Raw genomic sequence first — 22,363 nt, forward strand, 5'->3', positions numbered from 1 at the left:
AGGGTCTGTCAAAATGCTCAATTTTGGTTTTCCACTTCAAATGCCTTTTTGCTTAGTAAGCAAGCTAGTCGAAATACATTCAAAAAAAGTAAATGCAGTCAAAATCAAAATGAAACAGTTTGAAATGATCAAAATTAAACCTTTTGGTTGACTTGAACTCGTGTGTTTGTCTGGATTTTTTTTTTCTTGTGAATATTTTCAAAGTGTTGAAATTCCATTCAGATTATGTAAGGAAAAAAACTCTGAGATCTCAAAGAAAAAAAAAATCATAGGCGTGAAACTGCTTCTTATCCTGCTATCCTGCTCTAATTTGCTGTCTCCAATGACCTAGCATTGCTACGATTCTAAAGACGCCTGTCTTCAGCTTCCCTTGACATATCTTTGAAGACCAAGGCAACTCTTCCCTCAGTGCCATGCACAGGTGAAAAAAATGGATGTCTCTTTCATTAGAGTATCATGGAAAAATAACGAAGATGCCAAATGATAAATATTTGACTTTCAAACATGAGAAAGAGGAGGAGCAGCAGTAGCTGGGGAACAAATCTCTTGGGATGTCCTGCAGTCTGAATGTACAATGTTGACTGCATTGATAGGCACTGCAGATGCAGTGTGTAAAAATGTGGGTTTTACAAGGAGATAGAATCAGCAGGGAGGCCTCTGGGAAATCACAGAAACTGTGTATGCTTTATGGTTTGTATCAAATTAAATGCATTTTTTTTCATAGAGAAATTGATCCTTGTTCTGGTTTAATTTTCCATATTCCTGTCTTTCAGGTCCCTTGCTTGAATTGTTCCTATTTATGTGAAAGAGGCTGATACTTCTCATCTCTTCTCTTTCTCTCTCTCTCTCCCAGTGCTTATAGGTCTCTCAGGAAAGTTGGCCTTACAGAAGAAATTTTATAAAGGTTTTAAAAGATTTTATGAGAAAGGCTTTGGGTTCTGCACAATTATCAGTTCTGCAAGAGGCTTTGCCCACCTCCTCGAGTGTAAGCACTATTGATCATTTCACAAAAGGGAGATGGGCACATGCAGAGAAAAAAAAAGGGGGAGGCGGGATCTGGTTGTCTTTTAAACTTTGGTGATAAAATTACATCTAAAGATCTCCTCACTTGCCTTAACTCTGTTGGTCTGCACTAATTACAATGGAGCAAACTGTGCCAGTGGAGACAGAAACAGCTCATAATTCAACCTCTGCTGGACAGTGCTCAGAACAAGGGAAAAATCCAATAATTGAGTCATAGGATGAGCTTTGATTAAGAGGAACAATCTGGTGTCTTTGTTCACTGATTGCACTGGACACACCATAAAATGCTGTTACAGACATGAGACTTTATAAACTATAACCCTGCATTAAAAAGACAGCTATTTTTAAAATCCTACTTTAAAATATTCCACCTGATCAGCATCATTTTTTCTGGTCCTGATGTGAACGGAAAATTTACCTTGAAATAATTCCCTCTATATTTTTGGGAATGGTATTCCTCCTCTTCATCTAAAGTTACTACAATTGATAACTTATTTGTAGTACAATAGTGCCAATCGGCCCTGGCACCAGTCCAAATGCCTGTGTAATTTAGAGTAATACTTTCCGAATAGCCTTCAATAGTCAGTACAGCAATTGAACAAGGGTACAAGGAAGACCCGGTCACAATTCTCTCCCTCCCACCCTGCCCCTGCCACCTATTTTACCCAGTACCTCCACCACTGGAAAGGAAAATAAGCACAGTTACTAAACTCTACGTACGTTACTGGAGGATCTCAGAAGGCCAAGATAACTCCCACCCATAACCAGCTTTGTGCATAAAGCTGGTAGAAAATTTTCCAATTAAACAGGTTTCTGCTCAAATAATGCTGATTCAGGCAAATCATAGAGATGCATAGATTATATTGATATTTCCTACGGGCAGTTATTGAAACATTTCCACTATACCATTTGGTTTCTCGTATTGCAAATTACAGTATAATGGAACATAATGGAAAAGTCAAGCCATCTGGACCACATCAAAATGAACCGTCTCCCCATTTATCCCAAAGAAATCCATCAGAACTAGATTGCTTAGCTGTTTCTAAAATGGAATCTTTTGCAGTTTTTCTTCCCCAATAATTTTTGAAATTTTGATTTTTTTTTCTGCCTGATTTAGAACAAAATATCAAAATTTCTCATAGACTGAAAACGCTGGCTTCTGATGATCCCTGTTTGTAGTGTCGCAGTGCACGCTGCAGCAATCAGAAAGCAGAGGGAAGAGCTTGACCCGAGAGCTTTTAAAAGATCAAGCTTGGCCAGATAGGACCCTTTCCTAGGGAGGAAATTCAAGTACACAGGATATAGTGTGCAAGGTGCTTTACATAGTGACATACTCATTTGCATAATACACTTTGGATGATGCTTCAGTTTTATTTTGTACTTATCTGATGTCAGAAAAGTATATATTAAGTTATCAAAAAGGGGGGGCTTAATCAGCTTATTATAGGCTTCCATGTATAATAAAGCAGTTATCTGGCAGTAAACCCAGAATCCTAAAGGAGTTTGTTGTAAAGTGACAGATTCAGGTCAGGGCTGTTAATGAACAGCCAGGTTGATGTGTGATGCATAATGATTGGGGAAAATGCCATTTGTATTTAACAGAGGAACACAGGAGTGTAGGAGTTACCAAAACCCTTTGAACAATTCCTCCCTACACTTCTGTATCCTGCCTCTAACAGTGGCCAACAGCTGAGGTTTCATTGAAACTTGAAAAATGTTATAATTGATGCACTAAACCACGTGTTGTACACTACCTGCTAAAGCAATATCTTTCTGACTCAACCCCAAAGGTAATCAAGTTGCACCATGAAATATAATATTTGATTTTATTATATGACCTCAGCTTCTGTAGCTATACATGCAAAAAGGAAGGCAGAAAGGTGCAATGGATAGGGAATGGGTCAAGGACTCACAGGACTTCTGTGTGACCTTAGATAAATTACTCTGTATCTACTTCTCTTCTCACTTCCCCTTTGGAGCAGAGATTGTCACACTTAGGTGCACATTCAGTGCCTACTGCAACAGGTCCCTAAAGTAGCTTTGTATGCTTGTATATACGTATGTATATATTCATTTCCTAAATGCACTAGCCTTAATTTCAGTGGCATATTCCTATGTTACTGGACTGCTGTAAGAAACTTGCATGTCCATGCCCTAGAAAGCCAGCTGGAAACTTCATCTAGTACAAATACAGCTCCTCCTTAATTAGTGGTGTTCCAAGGAACCCCTCAAGGCAGGGACTTTTTTCTTTTAATGTGCCTGTATGGCAGCCTGATCTTTGACTGAAGTCCTTAACAGTTGCCACAGGAACAATCATTATTAGTAAATCAAACTCTTTTTATTACTACATCTAAACTCTGAATTTCCCTGGCTACTGAAACATTCAATACAATGTCCGTCTTGAGTTATAAGGCTCCATATATATAGGATCCTGGTTGTTTGGGAGCCTCATCTTTTTATGTACCATTCCAAAAGTTGAGATTAGGAAAAATGCATGTGCTAATAGGATGGGTTTTAAACACAGGTCTCTTTGGGTCATGTGCTTCTAGACTGTAGGATTCGCTTAGGTGTCTCCACTATCAGGTGTCGAGGACTCTGGATGTGATCCAGTCAAATTTGTTTTTACTCATGTTTTTGAGTGGCCCCTTCTTTCTTCATTTGGACTATTCGTTATTTAACCACGCATCTTGAAGATAGATTGGGAATGGGGTACTTTCAGCACTAAGCTCACAACTAATCCTTCCCAATCCCAAATCTATTGACTTTTAGAAAGAGCTACAAGGGTTTCTTATCTATATAAGCATTTCCTGAGCCGTTTGCTTGGATCAGTGCTTCTCAACTTTTTTGGATGCAAGGCTCCTCTCAGAAAATCCCAGGTCTTAGCTTTCACTTGTTTCTTGACTATGGAAAAATAATAAAGCAACTTTTCTGTTACAAACAACTGAGAAAAACCACAACAGATCAGTCTGGTTTTGATACTATAGATTCCTATTTGAAATCTCAGTTTATCGTGTGAATCCTGTAATATTGCATGGCACCCCACAGCACTCTTTAAAAGATCTCATAGCATACTGGTACCCTGGTTGAGGATCCCTGGCTTAGGCTGAGCCTTTTGCAGCATCTCCCAAACATGATTCGGTTTCCAAGTGAAGAGAAACTGGAGACTTTGGGACTTTTGGGTACATAGAAACAAAAGCAAGAAGGTATATGATAGAAATATGCAAACTAGGGAATGGCATAGGGAAGAAGTAAATGGACTGGTCTGTTTTTGTATTATAGGGAAAGAAGATATTTCTTTAAACCCAAAGCCAACAAACAATTACATATTTTTATATGGTTCATAATTAACTTATGGATCTCACTGCCACCAGACTTTATTGGGGATACGAGTTCAGGGGGATTCAAGTCTAAACATTTATATGGACACAGTAAGATATGCAAGTTTAGATTAGGCAGAGCATTTTATATAAGAAGGGATTTAAAACCTCAAATTTATGAGTATTTTCTTAGGAAGAAACAGGTGCTATAAGGAAATTATTCTGTAACTGTTCTCTTCAGAGTTTCTTATCCCTTCCTCTAAGGCATCAAGTACTGCCGATGGTGTGAGACTACTAATTTGTTATGGCATGGCAGTTCCTGCATTCCTAAGAGCATAGTATTCTTTATTATTTCTAATATCTGTGTCATTCTATTCAGTTCTTAATGGCTTTAAATGATGTGGTTGTAAATAAGCCTTATGAATGAATTAACTAATTTGTTCAACACTTTGGAGTATTTCTTGCTTAGACAGAAGGCCTTAAGACTGCTGCTGTGAATCAGGAGTTATGTGCAGTGGACAACTAGATTTTCATCAATAGAAAACTAGAAAAATTAGATCCATAGGGAAGAGAGATGGACCTGAATCAAAACCCATGTTCAGACTCACTGTAATGGGATCCAAAGCCAGACCCAGCAGCATGAAAAAACATGCTAATGCACAGTAGAATAGCCTACTGCACATTACGCATCACAAAAAAGCCACTCGCTTTTGCTACTTCACATTAGTATAGCTTAATGCACCTTTGTGTAGTATCATAGGGTGCCTGTACATGAGTACGAAGACTGCTCCAACACGCTGCAATTAATTGAGTCTACTGGAGTGTGGTAATGATACGCTTTAGTTCAAGCACCCCCGCTGCCATTTTTAAACACGGGAACACTGATACACAAGATGCCTTCTTCTCAGAACCAGTGTAATTAAAGAGCCACCCCCCCCTCCCCCCGCATGTATAAAAGTGCCTTCAGTTAGAGGTAATAAACTTAATGCCCAGTAGCAAAGGTGCATTAATGAATGTGTAGATAGACCCAGTTATACCTTCATGCAACTTGAGTAACTGAAGTTGTATTTATTTAACCAGGGGGTAACAGAAAACAAGTATTGGTTCACTGTTTCCAATCCCCAGACTGGAATAAGTATTGTTTTATCAGCAAAATATGCCTGTCCGGTCCTCTCTTGGCACCAAAACTGGGTACCAACTTTTTTACAGGAGTCCCTTGGATGGGAGCTGGAATTGTGAGTAAACATTTGGTTTTTCAGAGGACTGTAACAGCAGCAATTAATGTAATAGCAGAGCTTTCACTCTTTACTGCTTTATATATGTTGCTAAGCAACTTGTTGGGAAACAGGACCACCACTGACACCCAGATTTGTCAGTGAAGGTAGAAGGATGCTTGCAATTATCACTTCACCTTGTTCTTCTTTTCTTTTCTTTCTTCCCACTTGTATCCTTTGCCTTCCATAGTCTTGGGATTGAAGCAATGGATGGGTTCTCTGCAGCTCTGTACAGACTCTCTGGGCACATCTACATGTTCATTAATGCCCCTTAGATACTGCCCATTTAGTTAAGTACTCTCTTAATAAAGTACTAACTAAACACGCAGTAACTTGAGTTACTCCACAGTAGTGCTGGCGCATGGTTATTTTGTAACACTTCCTGCACATTAGCCTAATAACACTGTACAGTAGGCTATTAGCATGCTTTTTAACCATCATGCTGCTGTGCAGTGTTACTAGGCTAATGCGCAGTAAACGTCTCGTGTAGACATGCCCCCCTGTGTGATAATGGGCAAGAATAACTGTTCTTTCCTTCTTTCTTTTGGGTGTCATATTATGTCTCTCTCTCCTCTCTCAAACTGCCCAGCCCCAGAATCTGCCAGCAGTACCTCCTCTCTTGCCAATACCTTTGAGAGTTTCTTGACCTTCATTTCCACTCAGTACAAACCACTCTCTCATTAGAAAAGCTTAGTCAAAGAGTTGTGTTTGCACTTCGGGATGTCACCCTGACAGAGCTTTTCCCACTTACGCAAGCCTATGCTATGGATGGTGATGGTGAAGGATGTGTTAGAAAGAGTGTTCAGAACATATTTACAAAGGTTTCAAAGAGGAGAGTGTGCACTTCACATTTCCATCTGAATTTACATCTGAAAATCTGCTAATAAAATCGTCTCATTAGAACTGGCTGAAACACTTCAGAAGGAAAAGTTTTCCACTGAAAAATACAATTTCCACTAGAAATTTCTGAGATGCAGCTAGACGCTATGGTGAATCAGAAACTTAACATGAGTTAACATTTGGGGTTAATGCAATTTTGGGTTGCTTTACCAGAACCATTGTATGTAAGACAGGAGGTCATAGTAGTACTCTACTTGATACTGGTTAGCCTTTGGCCTAAGTAGTATGGAGATAAATTGGGAAGGGACATGCAGCAAAGATAATAAAATGCTTGAAATGTAAGTCATGTAAGGGAAGTTAAAGGATGTAGGTGTTTTCAGTTTGGAGAAAAAAAGATCAAGGAGGGACAAAAGAGTGGTTTTCAATTATTTGGAAGGCTGCCATAACAAAGACGAAGAAAATGTGTTCTCCCTTGCCAAAGGGGACAAGACGTCAAAAGATTGAAACTAAACAAAACGTATTTAGAGTGAATCTTAGGAAAAACTTCCAAACTTTATGAACTCTAGGACAATGGGACAAAGCACTGAGGGAAGTTATGGAATCTCCTTCTTTGCAGGTTTTTAAGCAAAGCCTGGTTGGGGTCCTGTGTGGGCTGGTTCAAGAAAAGCAAATTTTGCATCCATTCAGGGGGTTAGATTGGATGGCTCTTGAGATCCCTCCCAACTGAATAATTATATAATCCTGCAAAATCAAAATGTTTGATAGGAATGTATCAATTTTGATAGAACTTTTAGGGAGAAATTTGGAATGAATTAATTTTAACTTATTCATTCCATTTAAATAAATTGATTCATCTTGGTTTCACTTTTAATGCCTATTAAATATGTATTTGTTGTTCTCTCTCTCTCTCTCTCTCTCTCTCTCTATACATATATATATATTCATGCAGTCATTACTCTGCAGTCAGTTAGTACTTGTTTATATAAAGTAACTGGAGTTATTGTGCAGTAGTGCCAACGAACGACTTTTTCATGACGCTAACTGTGCAGTAGCCCAAGGCACAGTAGTGTGTCATCATGCTTCCAGCCATGTGATGCTACTGCACAGCAGTCACGGGCTACTGCACAGTCAGCATCTCGTACACGTGGCTAATTAACTCTGCAGTAAAGTGTCGCCGTGTACATGAGCAGTGCTACTAGGAGGAAGTAAACTAATTAACTCCACCATAGGATAGTACTGCCAGACACAAGTACTATTCTATGGCAGAGTTATTTACTCTTCCGCAATGCAAGTGTAGAAGCTGACCTGGCTGGCTTGGGCACAAGGGTGCTACAGTGCAGGGGCTGCCTGCTATCTAAACCCACATTGTAGTAACCTTGTGCCCCAACCAGCCCCTCGACAGCAGGGCAGAGCAGCTCCAGACTGGCAGGCTGCCCTCCTCCCCTCCGGGCTCCCTGCTCCATCCCAGCTCAGTGTGCTGCAGTCCCAGGCACACATGAAAATACTATGCCTGGAACCAATAAACTCCAGCATTAGCTGCAGCAGAGTTTATTCAGGCACATTAATTTCATGTGTCAATGTACCCAGTCTTCCCAGAAAAGAGCCAACACACATGATCAAAACCAGTCGTTATAGTAGAGGTCTCAGTGCATCAGCCCACGGGGAGGGGAAGTGCTTTTCAACAAAGCTGATGAGAGGGAGCTATGAGGAGTTGCAGATGGTGCATTAGGAGGTGTAGCTGCTTACCCAAGCTAGGGATAGGCTAGGTTTTGGAGGAAAGGCTGCTAACTGAAGCTAGGGAGACAGACCTGAGCATTACTACTTCCATTCACTTAAATGCCTGGTCTCCACCCTTCTATGGAGCAATCCTGTGACCACGCTCTATATCCTCTGTGTACCCCCATGGATCCCAGCATTGTGAGTGTTGTTTTATGGAGTATCTTTCTTGTTTCTTTTGAAGAGCCACCAGGAGCCTTGCTGCAGCTTCACTTAAGGGGTAATCTCCCCACATCCAGCCTCTTGTCTTCTGAGTTGAAGGTGCACTGCAGATCAGCATGGGACATTCTCTTTGACCACTTTTGACATGAGAGATCTATGTCAGTGAAGAGGACAAAAACTGGTGTGGTCAAGAATGTCCCAATCAAGCAGCATGAGGATCTCTGTCTCAATGTGTTAATAGGTATCAGGTCTTCTCCCTTCCTAAGAGTCTCCTGCTAGGAAAGGCAGAGGGAAGTCGAAGTCCCAAGGAGTGGTTGAAAGAGGTAAGAAGAGAATGGGATCATGAACATAAAGGGAAGACAAGTGCTAAAGAGGAGGGAGTGAGCCTCCTTGTTAAAGACTGTGAGAGGGATGGGATGGCCTTATTTCTTAGGGATTATTGGCTGCAGCTAGATTTTTATGTGATTGGCCCCTTAGAAGTCAGGCTTTTAACCAGGAACAGGTCACTGAAAGGCTCTGAAGCTAACTGGTGGAAAGAGCTGCAGAAGTTCACATTATTATTATGTTCCTGGCATGGTGGGCCAACACTTCCACACTCCAGGAGCACTATTACAAGCTGACAAAATAGAAGAGAGCCTGGGCTGTAAGTTAACTTCATTTTACACCATCCATAGCCTCATCCTTACATTCCTTTGTAATATGCTCAGGATGCCTCGGTGCTACCTAAAACCCATAACTTCAAGTGTGTGTGTGTGTGCGTGCACGTGTGCGCGCGTGCATAAGGATGATGTATACATATATTTATGTATCGTTCTTATTGGCTGACTCCCCTGCACACATATCTGCAGGAAGGCAGACCTTTTTCAAAGATGTCAAGCTATTTCCACATCAAACTCTAGGAGTTGCCCAACAGGCAGATGGCCCCATAAAATGTAGCAGCTGAAATGACAAGAGCACCTTGCTGAGCCAGCCTACATATCGAGCACTCTAATGAGCTAATCGGATGGCATGGAGCAGTAGTGTGAGTGCCAACCGCTGTCTGTGTTTATGGAAGAGACAGCCTTAGGAAAACAGGAAAAAAGAGAGAGAGTTGGGAAAAGGAAGAGACTATAGAAGAAAAAAGGAAAATAGGATGGGTTCATTTCTATGACCGGTGTACTGAGACAAAATGACTCGCCTAAAACAGTATAACTCTAAACAATGAAAACTCTTTCACAAATATGTGCATGGTGCTGGACTATAAGGAGAAAAAAATCCTGCTCTGGAGACAGTAACTCTTTCCACACACTGAACTAGATACTGTGCATTAAACACATTGTATACTAGTGCTGTGCAAAGCATCAGTCCCTGATTTGATTCGGCAGAGATTTGGCCCAATTTGGTGGCTGAATCTCTGAATACAAATTGAATCAGGAAACCCATTAATCTCTCTGAATCGAATCAGAGAGATTCGGAAAGATTCAGAGATTCAGACATAGACACAGCTTTAAATGTTTTTTTCTACATACCTCGAGGTAGCAGGGGCTTGCAAGTACTGTGATGCTGGGGCAGATGGCACATCCCACAGGAGTGCGGGGGGCTCCCCAGCGTGCTTGGCAGCAGACCTGGAAGTGGACCAGAAGCACTGCCCTCCCCACACCCCTCCTGGCTTGGTGACTGGTGCCTCCTGGGTCTGGGGGGGGAGCACCTGAGGTCCCCCTGTGGCTGAGCAATGAGCCAGGGGGTGTGGGGCGGGGGCCTAGTATGCTCCCCTACTGACCTGGAAGTGGACTGGAAGTACTTCCAGTCCACTTCTGGGTTTGGTGCTGAGCACATGGAGGGCTCCCCGTACTCCTGTGGGATGCTTCATGTGCCACAGCATCACAGCGATCATGAGCCACGCTGCTACCTCAAGGTATGTAGAAAAAACTTTTAAAGCTGTGCCTGTGTCCAAATCGCCAATTCTCCGAATCAGCGTCAAATCTTCAGATTCAGATTTGGCCAAATCAAATCGGGGACAGTGATCTGAATCAATGCATTAAATCACTGTCCCTGATTTGGGCTGAATCCAAATCAAATAAGGCCCATTTCTCACACCCCTATTGTATACAAACAACTTCTCTTCCCATGATATGTGTTGGGTTTCAGTCCTAGAAATCAAAAAGCTCATGGGCCAAGCCTGGTCCTACTGAAGTAAGAACAGAATGTGGTCCCTTGTCATTACATAGCTCCTTTGATCATGGGAAGTCTGTGACTGAAAGCTTTTATGAGGAAGTCAGTGCTCACTGGGTGTAGGTAAGTGTGTGGGTGGGGTGTATAATCCCACACATCTCTATTTCTTCCCAGGTGTGAGTCCAAACCAGTTTGAAAGGGACTAAAAATTATTGCCATATACCAATTATTGAAGACTCTCTTGTAATAACCTAGTAGTCTCAATCCAGCATTTAATGGAGAGTTGTTTATATAAAACTCATTGTTATGACTGGGACTAACTTGTACCCTTATTGACTGTTAGCTGAGAAGCCAAGGATCAAATGAAACATAGTGACTGACCACCTTTTGTACCCTTGTAGGCCAGGTCAGGGTCAGGTCAGGATTCAGACATGTGGGAAGTTTGCTATTCCCATGGTCCAACCAGAAAGTCTTCTGAGGAGAGGGTAGTAGACACTGGCTTTAGTCAAGGCAATGTCCTCTATCAGCACAAAATCCCTTCAGAAAACAAGTGTGTGGCTTGACTTGGATACCTGTATAAGACTGGACTCTCCTTCCTAAAAATGCATCCCAGATATTCAAGAAAGTGTGGGGGGAGGCAGGGCATGCTGATTCAGTTTTCCTAACAGAGCCGACTGGATATTTTACATGTTCTGGCCAAAGATTCATAGATGTTAGGGCTGGAAGGGACCTCAAAGATCATCAAATCCTGCCCCCTGCCCCAGAGGCAGGAAGTCGCCTGGGGTGAAAGGATCCCAGCAAGATAAGCATCCAAATGTTTCTTGAAAGAGTCCAGAGTATGTGCCTGCACCGCTTCTGGAGGAAGTCTATTCCAGGTCTTGGGCGCTCGGACAGTAAAGAATTTTTTTTTTATGTCCAGCCTGAAGTGGTCTTGGAGAAGTTCATGACCGTTGGTCCTTGTTTTACCTTGGGGTGCTCTGGTGAACAGATGTTCTCCCAGATCCTGGTGTACACTCCTTATGTACTTAAGGCAGCCACCAGGTCCCCCCCTGAGCCTGCGCTCTTCCAGGCTGAAGAGTCTCATGGCTATCAGCCTCTCATCATAGGACCTGTTTTCCTGCCCTCTGATCATGCATGTGGCTCTCTTCTGGACTCTCTCTAGCTTCTCCACATCCTTCTTGAATTGAGAATCCCAGAACTGGATGTAGTACTTGAGCTGTGGCCTCACCAAGGCCGAGTACAGCAGGAGGATGACATCCTGGGATTTACTTGAGAAGCATCTATGGTTGCAAGCCAGAGCGTGGTTAGCTTTACCAGCTGCGACATTGCATTGGTGGCTCATGTTCATCTTGTGGTCAATCATGACCCCCAAGTCTCTTTCAGCAGTGGTGCTAGCAAGCGTAGCACTGCCGAGCCTATAAGCATGCTGCGGATTTTTTTCCCTGAGGTGGAGTAACCTACATTTATTGGTATTGAATGTCATCAGGTTTGTATCCACCGACTTACTAAGTTTATCCAAGTCAGCCTGGATCACTAGCCTGTCCTCAGGTGTGGACGCTATGCCCCAAAGTTTAGTGTTGTCGGCAAACTTAGCCAGTGCGCTTCTGACACCAATGTCCACATTGTTGATAAAGATGTTAAAGAGAACTGGCCCAAGGACATAGCCTTGGGGGACGCCACAGGTCACGGAGCACCGTAATGATTCACTATCATCGACCACTACTCTCTGGGTCTGACCTTGGAGCCAATTTCCCAGCCATCGGACTGTGGTGTAGCTGAGGCCACAGTTGGCCAATTTTTCCATAAGGAGGAAAAAGGCTAGATCAAAGGCTTTTTTAAAGTCCAGATATATGACATCAATCTCTTCTCCCTTGTCCAAGTGGTATGTCACCTGGTCATAGAAGGAGATGAGATTGTTCAGGCAAGACCTACCCGTGACAAACCCGTGCTGGCTGTCGCTCAGGATGTTGCCCTCAGCCAGCTTATCCAGAAGGGTCTCTTTGAAAATTTTCTCCAGAATCTTACCAGGGATTGAGGTCAAGATGATTGGCCTGTAATTCCTGGGATCTACTTTGTGTCCTTTCTTGAAGACGGGGACCACACTGGCCTTCTTCCAGTCTTCAGGTACTTCACCTGAGCGCCATGAGTTTTCAAATATTTTTGCCAAGCCTCTGCAAGCACATATACAAACATGTGTGTCTGCATCTGTGTGTATCTGTGTGGTTATATATATACACACTTATACATGTGAATTACAAATGTTCTGGTTATGATGGGGGTTTTTTGGGGGGGGTGTCAGGATTTTCTCTGATATTTCTTTCATCAAACTTTTCATCTATATATAATTTACTGAAAAAAATATTATTAATTAAGACAATTAAAGATCAGGAAAAGAAAAGAAAACTGAAAATTACTAGTGTCAAAGGTTGGTGTAGGAAGTGTCAGGGAAAGTAGGAAGCGGTTCCGTTTCCAACCATGTAAAATAGAAACAACATTGGCATTTCATTTCCTGGAATTGTTTCTTCATATAGTTCCATATATTCCCACCCCTCCAAAACTCCCCACTTCAACCTGGGCAGATTCCAGGGGAGATCAGCCCTCATGTTTCTCCTCTTTCAGACAACAACATGCAGTGCCTAATGCCTGTGCCATTTTTCCTTCTCACCAAGCGCCAAGGGGCGGATTCATCACGGAAAATGCATTAGTCTGAGACAGGGGTAAACAGCTTGCATCAATGCTGCAGCATTTCCTTTCTAGTAGTGGGAGTTGAAATTGGGAGTTAGGCATTTCTGATGGACCATGGTACACCAGGTGCTTGTGTAAGTGGTGTTCAACATGAGAGAAACGATCTTGTCCATGACAGTAGAGAAATGTGGGACTTAAGACCAGTGCAGCTAACTCAAAGACATGTAAAAACAGACCGGGCTGGAGATAGATAACTGCTTGGGAGGTCGGAATGAAGGGTGCTAAAAATACAGCCACCAGTTATCCTTCTGCCATATTTCCTAAATCCTCCAGAGAACAGGAAGTCTTTCTGTGGCTTAGAGATGGGAAATAGTAGTCAGGAAATCTGGAAGCTACAGCAACCACAGACATTGGGTTCATGTCAGGCACAAAAAGCAGCATCCTTAATTCATTACTAGGGATCCAGTGCCTCCTCCTGACCACACTGAAGTCTCTGAAAAAGCACCCATTGATTTGCTCAGCAGCAGGCTCCACATTCATATTTTCCAACAAATTGTTCCCTGGGGATATTGTTTGCATCCTCTATTGCCCTCCCCTCATTGCTCCTCCCAACCCATCCATGTTTACCCTGGCCCTACTTCTTCAAGACGCTGTTTTGTGCCAGGACATGCATCTTGCTTTGACTGACCTTGGAGTCACTGAAAGAAGACAGGTTAGCAGGGTTACCAAGGCTGTGCCCCTCAACTCTCACGAGTGCAAAGATGCCAGGGTCCAGATTCTGTTTGATGATTTCATTTGATAGTTAATTAATGGCCTCCCCTTGTTTCCATGGCAACCCCATGCTTTGTGCTTAACCTTGATCCAAATGGGCATTCTGTACACTTCCACTTTCTTAGCATCAGCATATTAATCGGACATGCTGGCATTATTTACTTGCTGCCACACTGAGCTGGTAACATTGTAATTGAATTGGGCTGGGGGGAAATTGCAAAGTAAGTTCAAGGCTCCCCTCCCCTGGTGTGGGCGCAGTGGGCCGCAGAGAGCTTTTGTCACCCCCATCTTCCATTATTAGAGGAAGGGGTGTTTGTGACAAAGGCCCATCAAACTTATTTCCAGCAATGCTCTGCCATTTGAAAGAGATGCTTTTTCTTGTGTTTTTATGTAGTATTTTTCAGTTATATCATTATTCCAATCCCTAATTTAAACCAAGGAAAGACAAAGCCAGAGGGCCTGTCTTTTGATGGACACTGATGCACATCATTGCATTAGCTGACGGCAAGGGACCAGGTGTGGCCTGAAAGCTTATTCCATGATTCCCTGCTGTAAATGGACAGGTAGTTGGGTTTGGACTTATATCAGTGTCTCAGGCATTCAGTCAACTAGTGTTTTAAGTATGTCAAAGAAGTCAAAGAAGAAAAACTATAGTTCTTTCTGGTCTTAAACTTTATAAAACTCTGAAGTTAGGTGCTTTAAGTTTTGGGAACCATCTGAACTTTCTCTAATTCTTCTCCATTAGTCATCCCGCCACCTTCAGCTTTATAACATAATTACCCTTGTTTTGGCCAAAGAGTGGGTGCTGAACATAAATCTCACTAAAGCCTATCAATATTGCCATGAATAAAGATTCACATCCCTCTAGAGGAGATGGAAGCCTCTATAACTTTCACAGCCTGCAAAACAAAGAGCTGCAGTCTGGGTGAGTACAATTTTCCACCCCTCATGTTCAGGACCAGGCTGTTACAGGTCCTTAATGGAGGGGATGAAACGGAGTTGTGAAAGCAGAATGCAAACCGCTGCACACAGTATGTGCACATATCCCATTCACAGCATGACATCTTTGCTGCATAAACTGGATCTGCTTGTTTCTTTCCCAGTTGCACTTGGAGAACAGAACATGGTACACGCCATGTTTATTTGTCTTTTCTTTTTGGGAGTCTGACATTCAGTTTGAGCCCAGTATCTCAGTTGGACTCCAGATAGCTGCATTTTTTTTCCCCCTGAAGGACAAAATAATTGATCCACAACATTTTGTCTTCATATCATGATGCAATGATATCCTGTTGTGTTGCAACATCATCACACATTGACACTACATGAAGACTCCACATCACCGTGTTGATGTGACATTGCATATTGATGCTACGTCACAATATCATGAGCTCCTGAAATAAGTTTCAGACACAAAGAGGGTGTCTATACCAAACTTTTAACCCTAAAATTTCCCACTTTTGCTTTCTATGTGGGAAAGCAAATCATCTCCAGTGATAGTGATTGCTGGAATGTGAGTGAACTTCAGCCACTGACATTTTAACCCATCTGTTGTCAAAAGTTACTTGGGTGATTTCTTGACAACAGTTGGTTAAAATTCTGGTGGTTATTTGTGCCTTGTCTAAGCTAAAAGTCCCACTGTTACTGTCACCAGCTGAAGTCTAATGTAACTAAAGCCATTGAATTTAACTATCCCATTAAGTCAAAGGGAGACACATGAATGTAGTTGATTAGATAAATGGCTCCTGTCCTGCAAACACAGGGCAGAACTTAGAAAAATGTATCTGCTGATGACCCATAGGATTTATGGCTGGATGGCAATTCCTTTTGCTGCTGGTGACTAGAGCTGGACAAATAATTCATAAGAAATAATTCATCTGATGAATTTCATTCCTTTTTTGCATTAGCAAATTCACTATTTCAGATTATTCACCAAATAATTTCAGTGAATGCATAATGCATCTCAGTCTATTTGTTCAAGAACAAAGTTTGATATTTTAAAAAATATTAATATTGTCAGTAGTAATAGTAGTAGGTTTAAATGTCAGCTCTTTTGGTCAGTTGGGTATTTTACATGGCATAATTCTAGTCCCTGAATGAATGGATTTAACTCTTAGAAAAATGATTTTCCCTATGAATACTCATAACTACAAATTTGAAATTCACTTCCCATGAATATTCTCCAGTTTTAGCTTAAAACTAACTGTTTCCATGCATATTCCTGCCAGGGAATTTGCTTGCTGGAATGTTTACAGAAAGCCAACACAGAAGGGTCACAAATGCAAATAGCCCCCTAGGGCCAACAGCAGGGTTTGGACTTGAACTGTCAGCTTTACAACCAAGAGCCTCTAGCACTTGAACTTAAAAAGGATACACCCATTAAACAGTAACAGACCCAGAAACCTCTTATGTGGGCCAGCCACAAGAGGTGGACAAAAAGACCTCAAAGTCAGTTACACAAATACAAAATGGATTTGCTTAAACATTGGAATGGACAGATGGCCAAGGAAAAAAAAAATGCAATATTCACCCATCTCTACCAATGACACAAGCACTTCCCTTCACTTTGACTGATATTTGTGGTTTTCATTGTGGATCTGATGCATACACTCCTGAATATGGAAGGCTCTTTTCGCTCTCCTGAAATCAGTTCAGTATAGCCTGGCTATACCCTCCCTAACTAATTTATTCATTGATTTGTCTCAGTGAGCTTATGCCTTTAAAGGTATCTAATTCTTTCCTCTCGCTGTTGATACACAGTAGAGATGGGCCTGAACCAGTCTTACACACTGAAATCTGAATCTAAATCCAGATTTAATTGCCCCAGTTGACTAGTGTCAAAAAAATAACAGCACAATACTTTTGGCTCCATAGGCATAGTTTCAAAAAATATCTAAGGAATTTAGGTGCATAAGTCTCAGCATTTAAACCCCAGGCTCTACAATAGCCTAGGTTTCTACAATGGCCAAACCAAAAACTTGGATCCATACAGTTTAAGAAGTCAACGTTCGGATCCAAGCTTGATCAAATCAGATCTGAATTTAGTGGTTTGGTTCAGGTTTCTCTCTGGTGACTAGTCCCAGCTTGTGGCCAGGGTAATGCTTCTTCTCTGAAAGCAGGCAGGCTGAAGAATTGCATTTCTTGTTAGGCTCTACACTTTGTCCTTAGCAGCTTTTTACTAAGTCCCAAACAAACTGAAGTTAAGAGAAACACAGACCGCTTATTGTCTTTAAGGGGGTTACCCTAAAGCTGGGTTGAGCTGGCAATGATACACTCTGCGGTAATTTAAAAAATACAACAAAAAATGTATTCATAGCATAAAACCTTTTGCAGGTTAGTTGCATTTTTGACCAAATTCTTCTTGTTCTGTGGTTACGAATTTGGGGAAAGCTGGCCAATTGTTTTCAGTGTTGTTAATTTTGTGGTCATTTTGATGACATTTTGCAACAATGCTTTTTTTTTTTTCTTTTGAGGCAAAGAGGCTTTTGTTTCAGGAGAACCTTGGATTTCATTTATAGTGAAAATGGAAAAAAAACAATTGTTTTCCCCCTCAAAAAATAAAGTGAATAAACTTCCATGTATCTGGCTTTTCTTAAGGTGACAAAAGTTTTGTACTGTTCCAGTCTAACGCCTGCATTTTTCCAAAGTGACTAGTGATTTGGGGTTGCTTCAGTTTTTTGGGTCTTCTTGGAAAAGGGAAAAGATATGGTAAAACTCATAGGTTCAAAACCTCAACTAGAGCAACTGGCCATAGCTCTATTGCAGACAGTAGAGTTTGGAGTTAATGGGGGAACTTTAGCCAATGAACCATACCAGTTTGCACTAGCTGAGCATCTGTCCAATAGAGTTTTTGGTCACACAAGGAACTTCACGTTGAGAAATTGCTGAGCACCTACCTATAATAAAAGTCTCTTAAATTAGGCACCTAAAAATTGAAACATCCCAAATCTGACATTTCTTTGGGAAAAGTAATCCTTCACACCTTCTTCTCTGTGCTTCTTACAGACAAAGCAAAAATATGACTCTCAAAGGACTGCCATCACCTCCTTACCAGTGACAAAACTCATCACAGGATGGGTGAATAATTGAACATAAAGCTGGTATAAATCTCAACAGAAGAAATAGTTTTTATCTTTGACCATTTACTCCCACTAGGAATAATGGCAGTTCTTTTACATTTACATATAATTCTTTTTTTTTCTTTGTCTTGGCACCTGCATAGCAGAAATCTTTACAGTTCATTACAGAAATTTGTCCCCCTCTGCTCCTCCTTTTTATATCTTTTTGCCGCACCTGAGGCCTAACAAGCAACACCCTTAAGGTCAAGAGAGAGTTAGGTGTGACCCTTTTATGACGGATTATAGAAATAACAAACATGCCTGACAGTTTTATACAGCTGCTAGAACGGGTTTAGTTTCCAACAAATGAAGAATTTCCTTTTTTTTTTCCTCTTTTTTTTTGTATATTAATTACACGTTACAAATTTTGTTTTTCTTTTCCCTTTCTTTTTTCTTTTCTTTCTTTCTTTCTTTCTTTCATTTTTTTCTTTCCTTCCTTTAATTTTTCTTTCTTTCTGTTTTTCCATTTTTTTTTTTTTTTTTGTACAGCAAAAGGATCAGTCATTGATGTGTCCACTGAAAAGTCCGGGTTAGCAGAGTTTGGCTGTCATCTGGTCCGACTGTTTGAGGATCTCGGTGTTGTAGAGATCCAGCGCGTGGTTCACACGGATGATCTCGCTGTTGGTCAGTTTCAGGCGGTGTTTGAGCATACAGGAGAACAGATCCAGCTGCGGCTTCCCTGGTGCCACGGGAGGCGCCAGTCTATTGATTCGGTCCCGAATATCCAGCAGCAAGAGCATGACGGAGGAGGAGGAATAGAACTGCCCACCTTGCGTGTACGACTGGTTGACCTGCTGTACGGCACTGCGCAGCAAGTCAGCATTAAAGCGCAGGCTGTAGCCATACACCTGCACGTCTGAGATCTTGATGTAGAACTGACGCTTGGTGGGGTCCGAGAGGTCCACAGGCCCTTGGCCGGTCTCATTGCGCAGCAGGGAGGGCAGCCGAGTCCGGCTGCGTAGGTAGATGTGGACAGTCTCGAAAAAGGTTTTCCACCGGTTGCCCAGGAGCAAGGTCCAGTTGTAGCACTGGCTGTTCTGGAGGCGGATTTTCTCCCAGCGTGGGTAGCCATACTCCCCAAAAGGCATGTTCCAGCCCTCTGAGTGACTCCCACTGAAGGGGTTGACATAGACAAAGAACATAGGGTCCAGGCTGCTGTTGCGCATTTGGCAGATGCGCATGGAGATGCCGATCACCATGTGGATGAAGTCCATCCGGTTCTTGTTGCTCTTCAAGGTGAGGGACATGCGCTTGCGCCACCTGGGGTCGAAGAAGGTGTCCAGGCGGATCTCGTTGCTGATAAAGGTGGTGTGCACGTACAGCCGGGAATCCATTTTCTGCAGCAGATATTTCAGCTCCAGATCCTGGAAGTCCAAGTCTGTCTCAAAGCTGATGAACTGCTCGCTGCGCTCCGAGTCCACGTTCTGCGGCTCGCAGCGACCCCTGTAAAGCTTATAGCCCTTGTTGCATGAACCACAGAGGGAGATGTTGGCTAGACTGCACATGGCGCAGCTGTTGTTGCCCCCGATGATGCAGGGAATGGGGCGCTGACACAGGCTGGTGCCCCCATGGCATACGCAGCTCCGTTGGCTCTCCAGGAAGGTCCCCCAGAACCCATTCTCATTGCAATAGAGCAAGGACTGGACGCGGGACAGCCAGTCCTGTATCGTCCTGCAAATAGGAAAAGAAAGCCTTTAGCACCAAGCATAGAGACAGGCTCTCAGTTACAGGGGAAGCTGGAGGTCAGTTTGTTATTGCTCAATATGCTTAGGTGTGTGTGAAGTTTGCAGAACCAGCCTGCTCTTATGCTCAGCATTTGATTCATCCTATTCCAGCCTCCTGCCAGAGTTTGAGAGTCACTGCTTCCTCCCTCACTGCAGAGGAAATGTCCTGCTAGGAAGCAACCATGGGGTATACCCCATCTCTCACTTCACTGCTTTGCACTCTTCATGTCATGCAAAGGAAACACAGGCTTACACACCCTTTGACCAGAGAGTCCAGCCATGTGGGGTGGCAGGAGCTTGAGGGGGCAAGTCTCCACTGAGAGTGGAGTTGACAAAACTAAAGCAGGGGATAGCAAAGCGAGGTTACACAGGCTATTCCCACCTGGCAAGTGGTTCCTTGATGTTCACTACCAGCTGTTGCAGGTTATAACAACTCCTAGGCTGGGACTGAGCAGTGAATTTGGGAATCCTTCCCAGCTCCATGAGAGCTTCTCTTTAAAAATACTTAGCCTAGGATGTAATGAACTGAAACCCTCAGGATTCATGATCAGCTGACAGCATGTGGGTCAATCAAGGCTGGAAAAACATGGAGGTGTAGGTATGTGATCCTTCTGCAATAAACTTCTACTTCTTGTTATAGGAGTACTCCTTTTAAGTGACTGCTGCTATAAACCTCTATAATAATACCCTCACCATGTAACTAATTACTAGTACCCACAAGGAAGCCTTCTTTCTGACTATGCTAGATATCTAAAATACCCCTCCATACATTTTACCCCTAACACCCCCCTTAATGGCTAACACTATAAGCCCATATATACAACACCCTGGCAATGTTACTGGCCACCCCTTCAAACCTCTGTACAGCATTTCTTTTCTAACCAGCCCTCCCCAGAAGTCCTTTTACAGCCTCCTCTCCCCACTAGCTAATGAATACTTCATTGTTTCCTCTGGGCAAAAACTTCTTGGTAGTGCTGCAGTGAGAGGGCTGGCTAATGACAAATTAGGATTCAGTCCCTGTAGAACAGGAGGAGTGATTATGGACAGAGGCTCTCAGAGCTGGATTAGTGAAATTCATGGCACCTGCATAGCCTGACCTCCGAATAATCATTAAGCTGTGAGTTGTATCAAAGAAGGCATTAAATGAAAAACAGCAAGATGACTAGAGGAGGGGAGGGGAGGAGAGCAAGGGAGGGAGAGAGAGAGAGAGAAATAGAAGAGAAGAAATAAATAAATAAGGAAACTGGGAAAGAAGAGGGAAAAATAGGATGAAGAGCTGGAGGGAGGGAGAGGTGAAAGGAAAACATGCAGGGAACAAGAACTTCTGAGAGAGAGAAAAATAAAACAGCCAAGAGGATGAGAGAGGAAGAGGGGCATGAAAAAGGAAAGTGGTGGGGAGAAAAGGAGAAGCCAGAGAGGAGAGGGAAGAGAGAAAACAGAAAGAAATGCAGTAAGAAGGACAGAGTGAGGTAAGAAAGTTGAATGAACAAGGAAACGCGGAGGGCTGGGAAGTGTGAAGGGATCATTAGCACATTCCTCACACGGTTTGGAGCTGCCGGGGCCTCTCTGCCCCGTTCACAGTGACGTGGAGGACTCCTGCAACCGAAAAGGGCCCAGAAAGGCCAGGGAGGTTGGGAACCAGGCACCAACTTCCATAAATATCAGGTGCAGACATAGACAGTGACAGCTCTGCCTGGGCCCTGGGAACAGTGCACAGGACACCTCCTGGTTAATAGGACAGCTTTGCTCTGCAGAGGAGGGGCAGGGAGGAGGAGGTAGCACAGTTTTACTGCAAAACAGGATGCTGAAGGCAACAAGGAATTTCAAAATGATTCCCCTGGGATCTAATTCGCCTTCTGCTTGTGGGTGAATCTCAGCTCTGCTCTGCTGCAATGAAGGTATTTCCTCTCCAGCTGGAGCCCTGTGACTCCTGCCTGGAAAGCAAGACACTGAGTTAGGAAAGAAGTCAGCTTGCTGAAGTGCAGAAAACACTCCGCTCCCTGACCATCACATAGAGGGGTCACCTTCCTCTAAAAGGAAGCACAACTCAATGCTCCTGCTGTTCACAGGAATCTAAATATAAAGCTGCAGGATTATGAGCAGGTGCATGGGGGAGGGGGGAGGAAGAAACTCCCATCTGCCAAACCAGTTCTTGCCTGTATGGGTGAAAGGATCACTGGTGAAGCACAAGGCTTCTTAAAGTTTCTTCTCCCCATGCCGAGACTCAGTGACAACAACGTGGAATCGCAGCTTGCCGCAAATATAACAGCGCTTGTCTCTTAAAGAGATGTTCCAAGCTTCCACCTACACTGTAATTTTCACCATGACAAATATAGCAGGAAGGAAGGGTGGGCTGTAGGGATGAGGCATAGGGTTGGGAGTTGAGAGGCTTGGGTTCAGTTCCTGCCCCTGTCATATAATCTGTCTCAGTTCCCTGTCCATACAGAGGGATATTCTTTCCCTAGCTTGCTCTGAGGCTACATGTTTTTGGGACAGGAATTGGTGCCCGTTAAGTACTGAAGAGA

General features: G+C 42.9%; 1 protein-coding gene across 2 annotated transcripts in view; it reads right to left on the reverse strand.

Moving 5' to 3' along the window:
* Positions 1-18,099: 18,099 nt before the first annotated feature.
* The window catches only part of BRINP1 (BMP/retinoic acid inducible neural specific 1), a 95,410-nt gene continuing 91,146 nt past the window's right edge, over positions 18,100-22,363 (reverse strand). For both annotated transcript variants that reach the window (XM_006265526.4, XM_019475922.2), the window contains exon 8: positions 18,100-19,785. In XM_006265526.4, the coding sequence (XP_006265588.1) occupies positions 18,645-19,785 (1,141 nt within the window). In that variant the 3' untranslated portion in view covers positions 18,100-18,644. The remainder of the gene's footprint in view (positions 19,786-22,363) is intronic.

This window comes from Alligator mississippiensis, chromosome 12 (assembly GCF_030867095.1).
Source record: "Alligator mississippiensis isolate rAllMis1 chromosome 12, rAllMis1, whole genome shotgun sequence".
NCBI classification, from domain to species: Eukaryota; Metazoa; Chordata; order Crocodylia; family Alligatoridae; genus Alligator; species Alligator mississippiensis.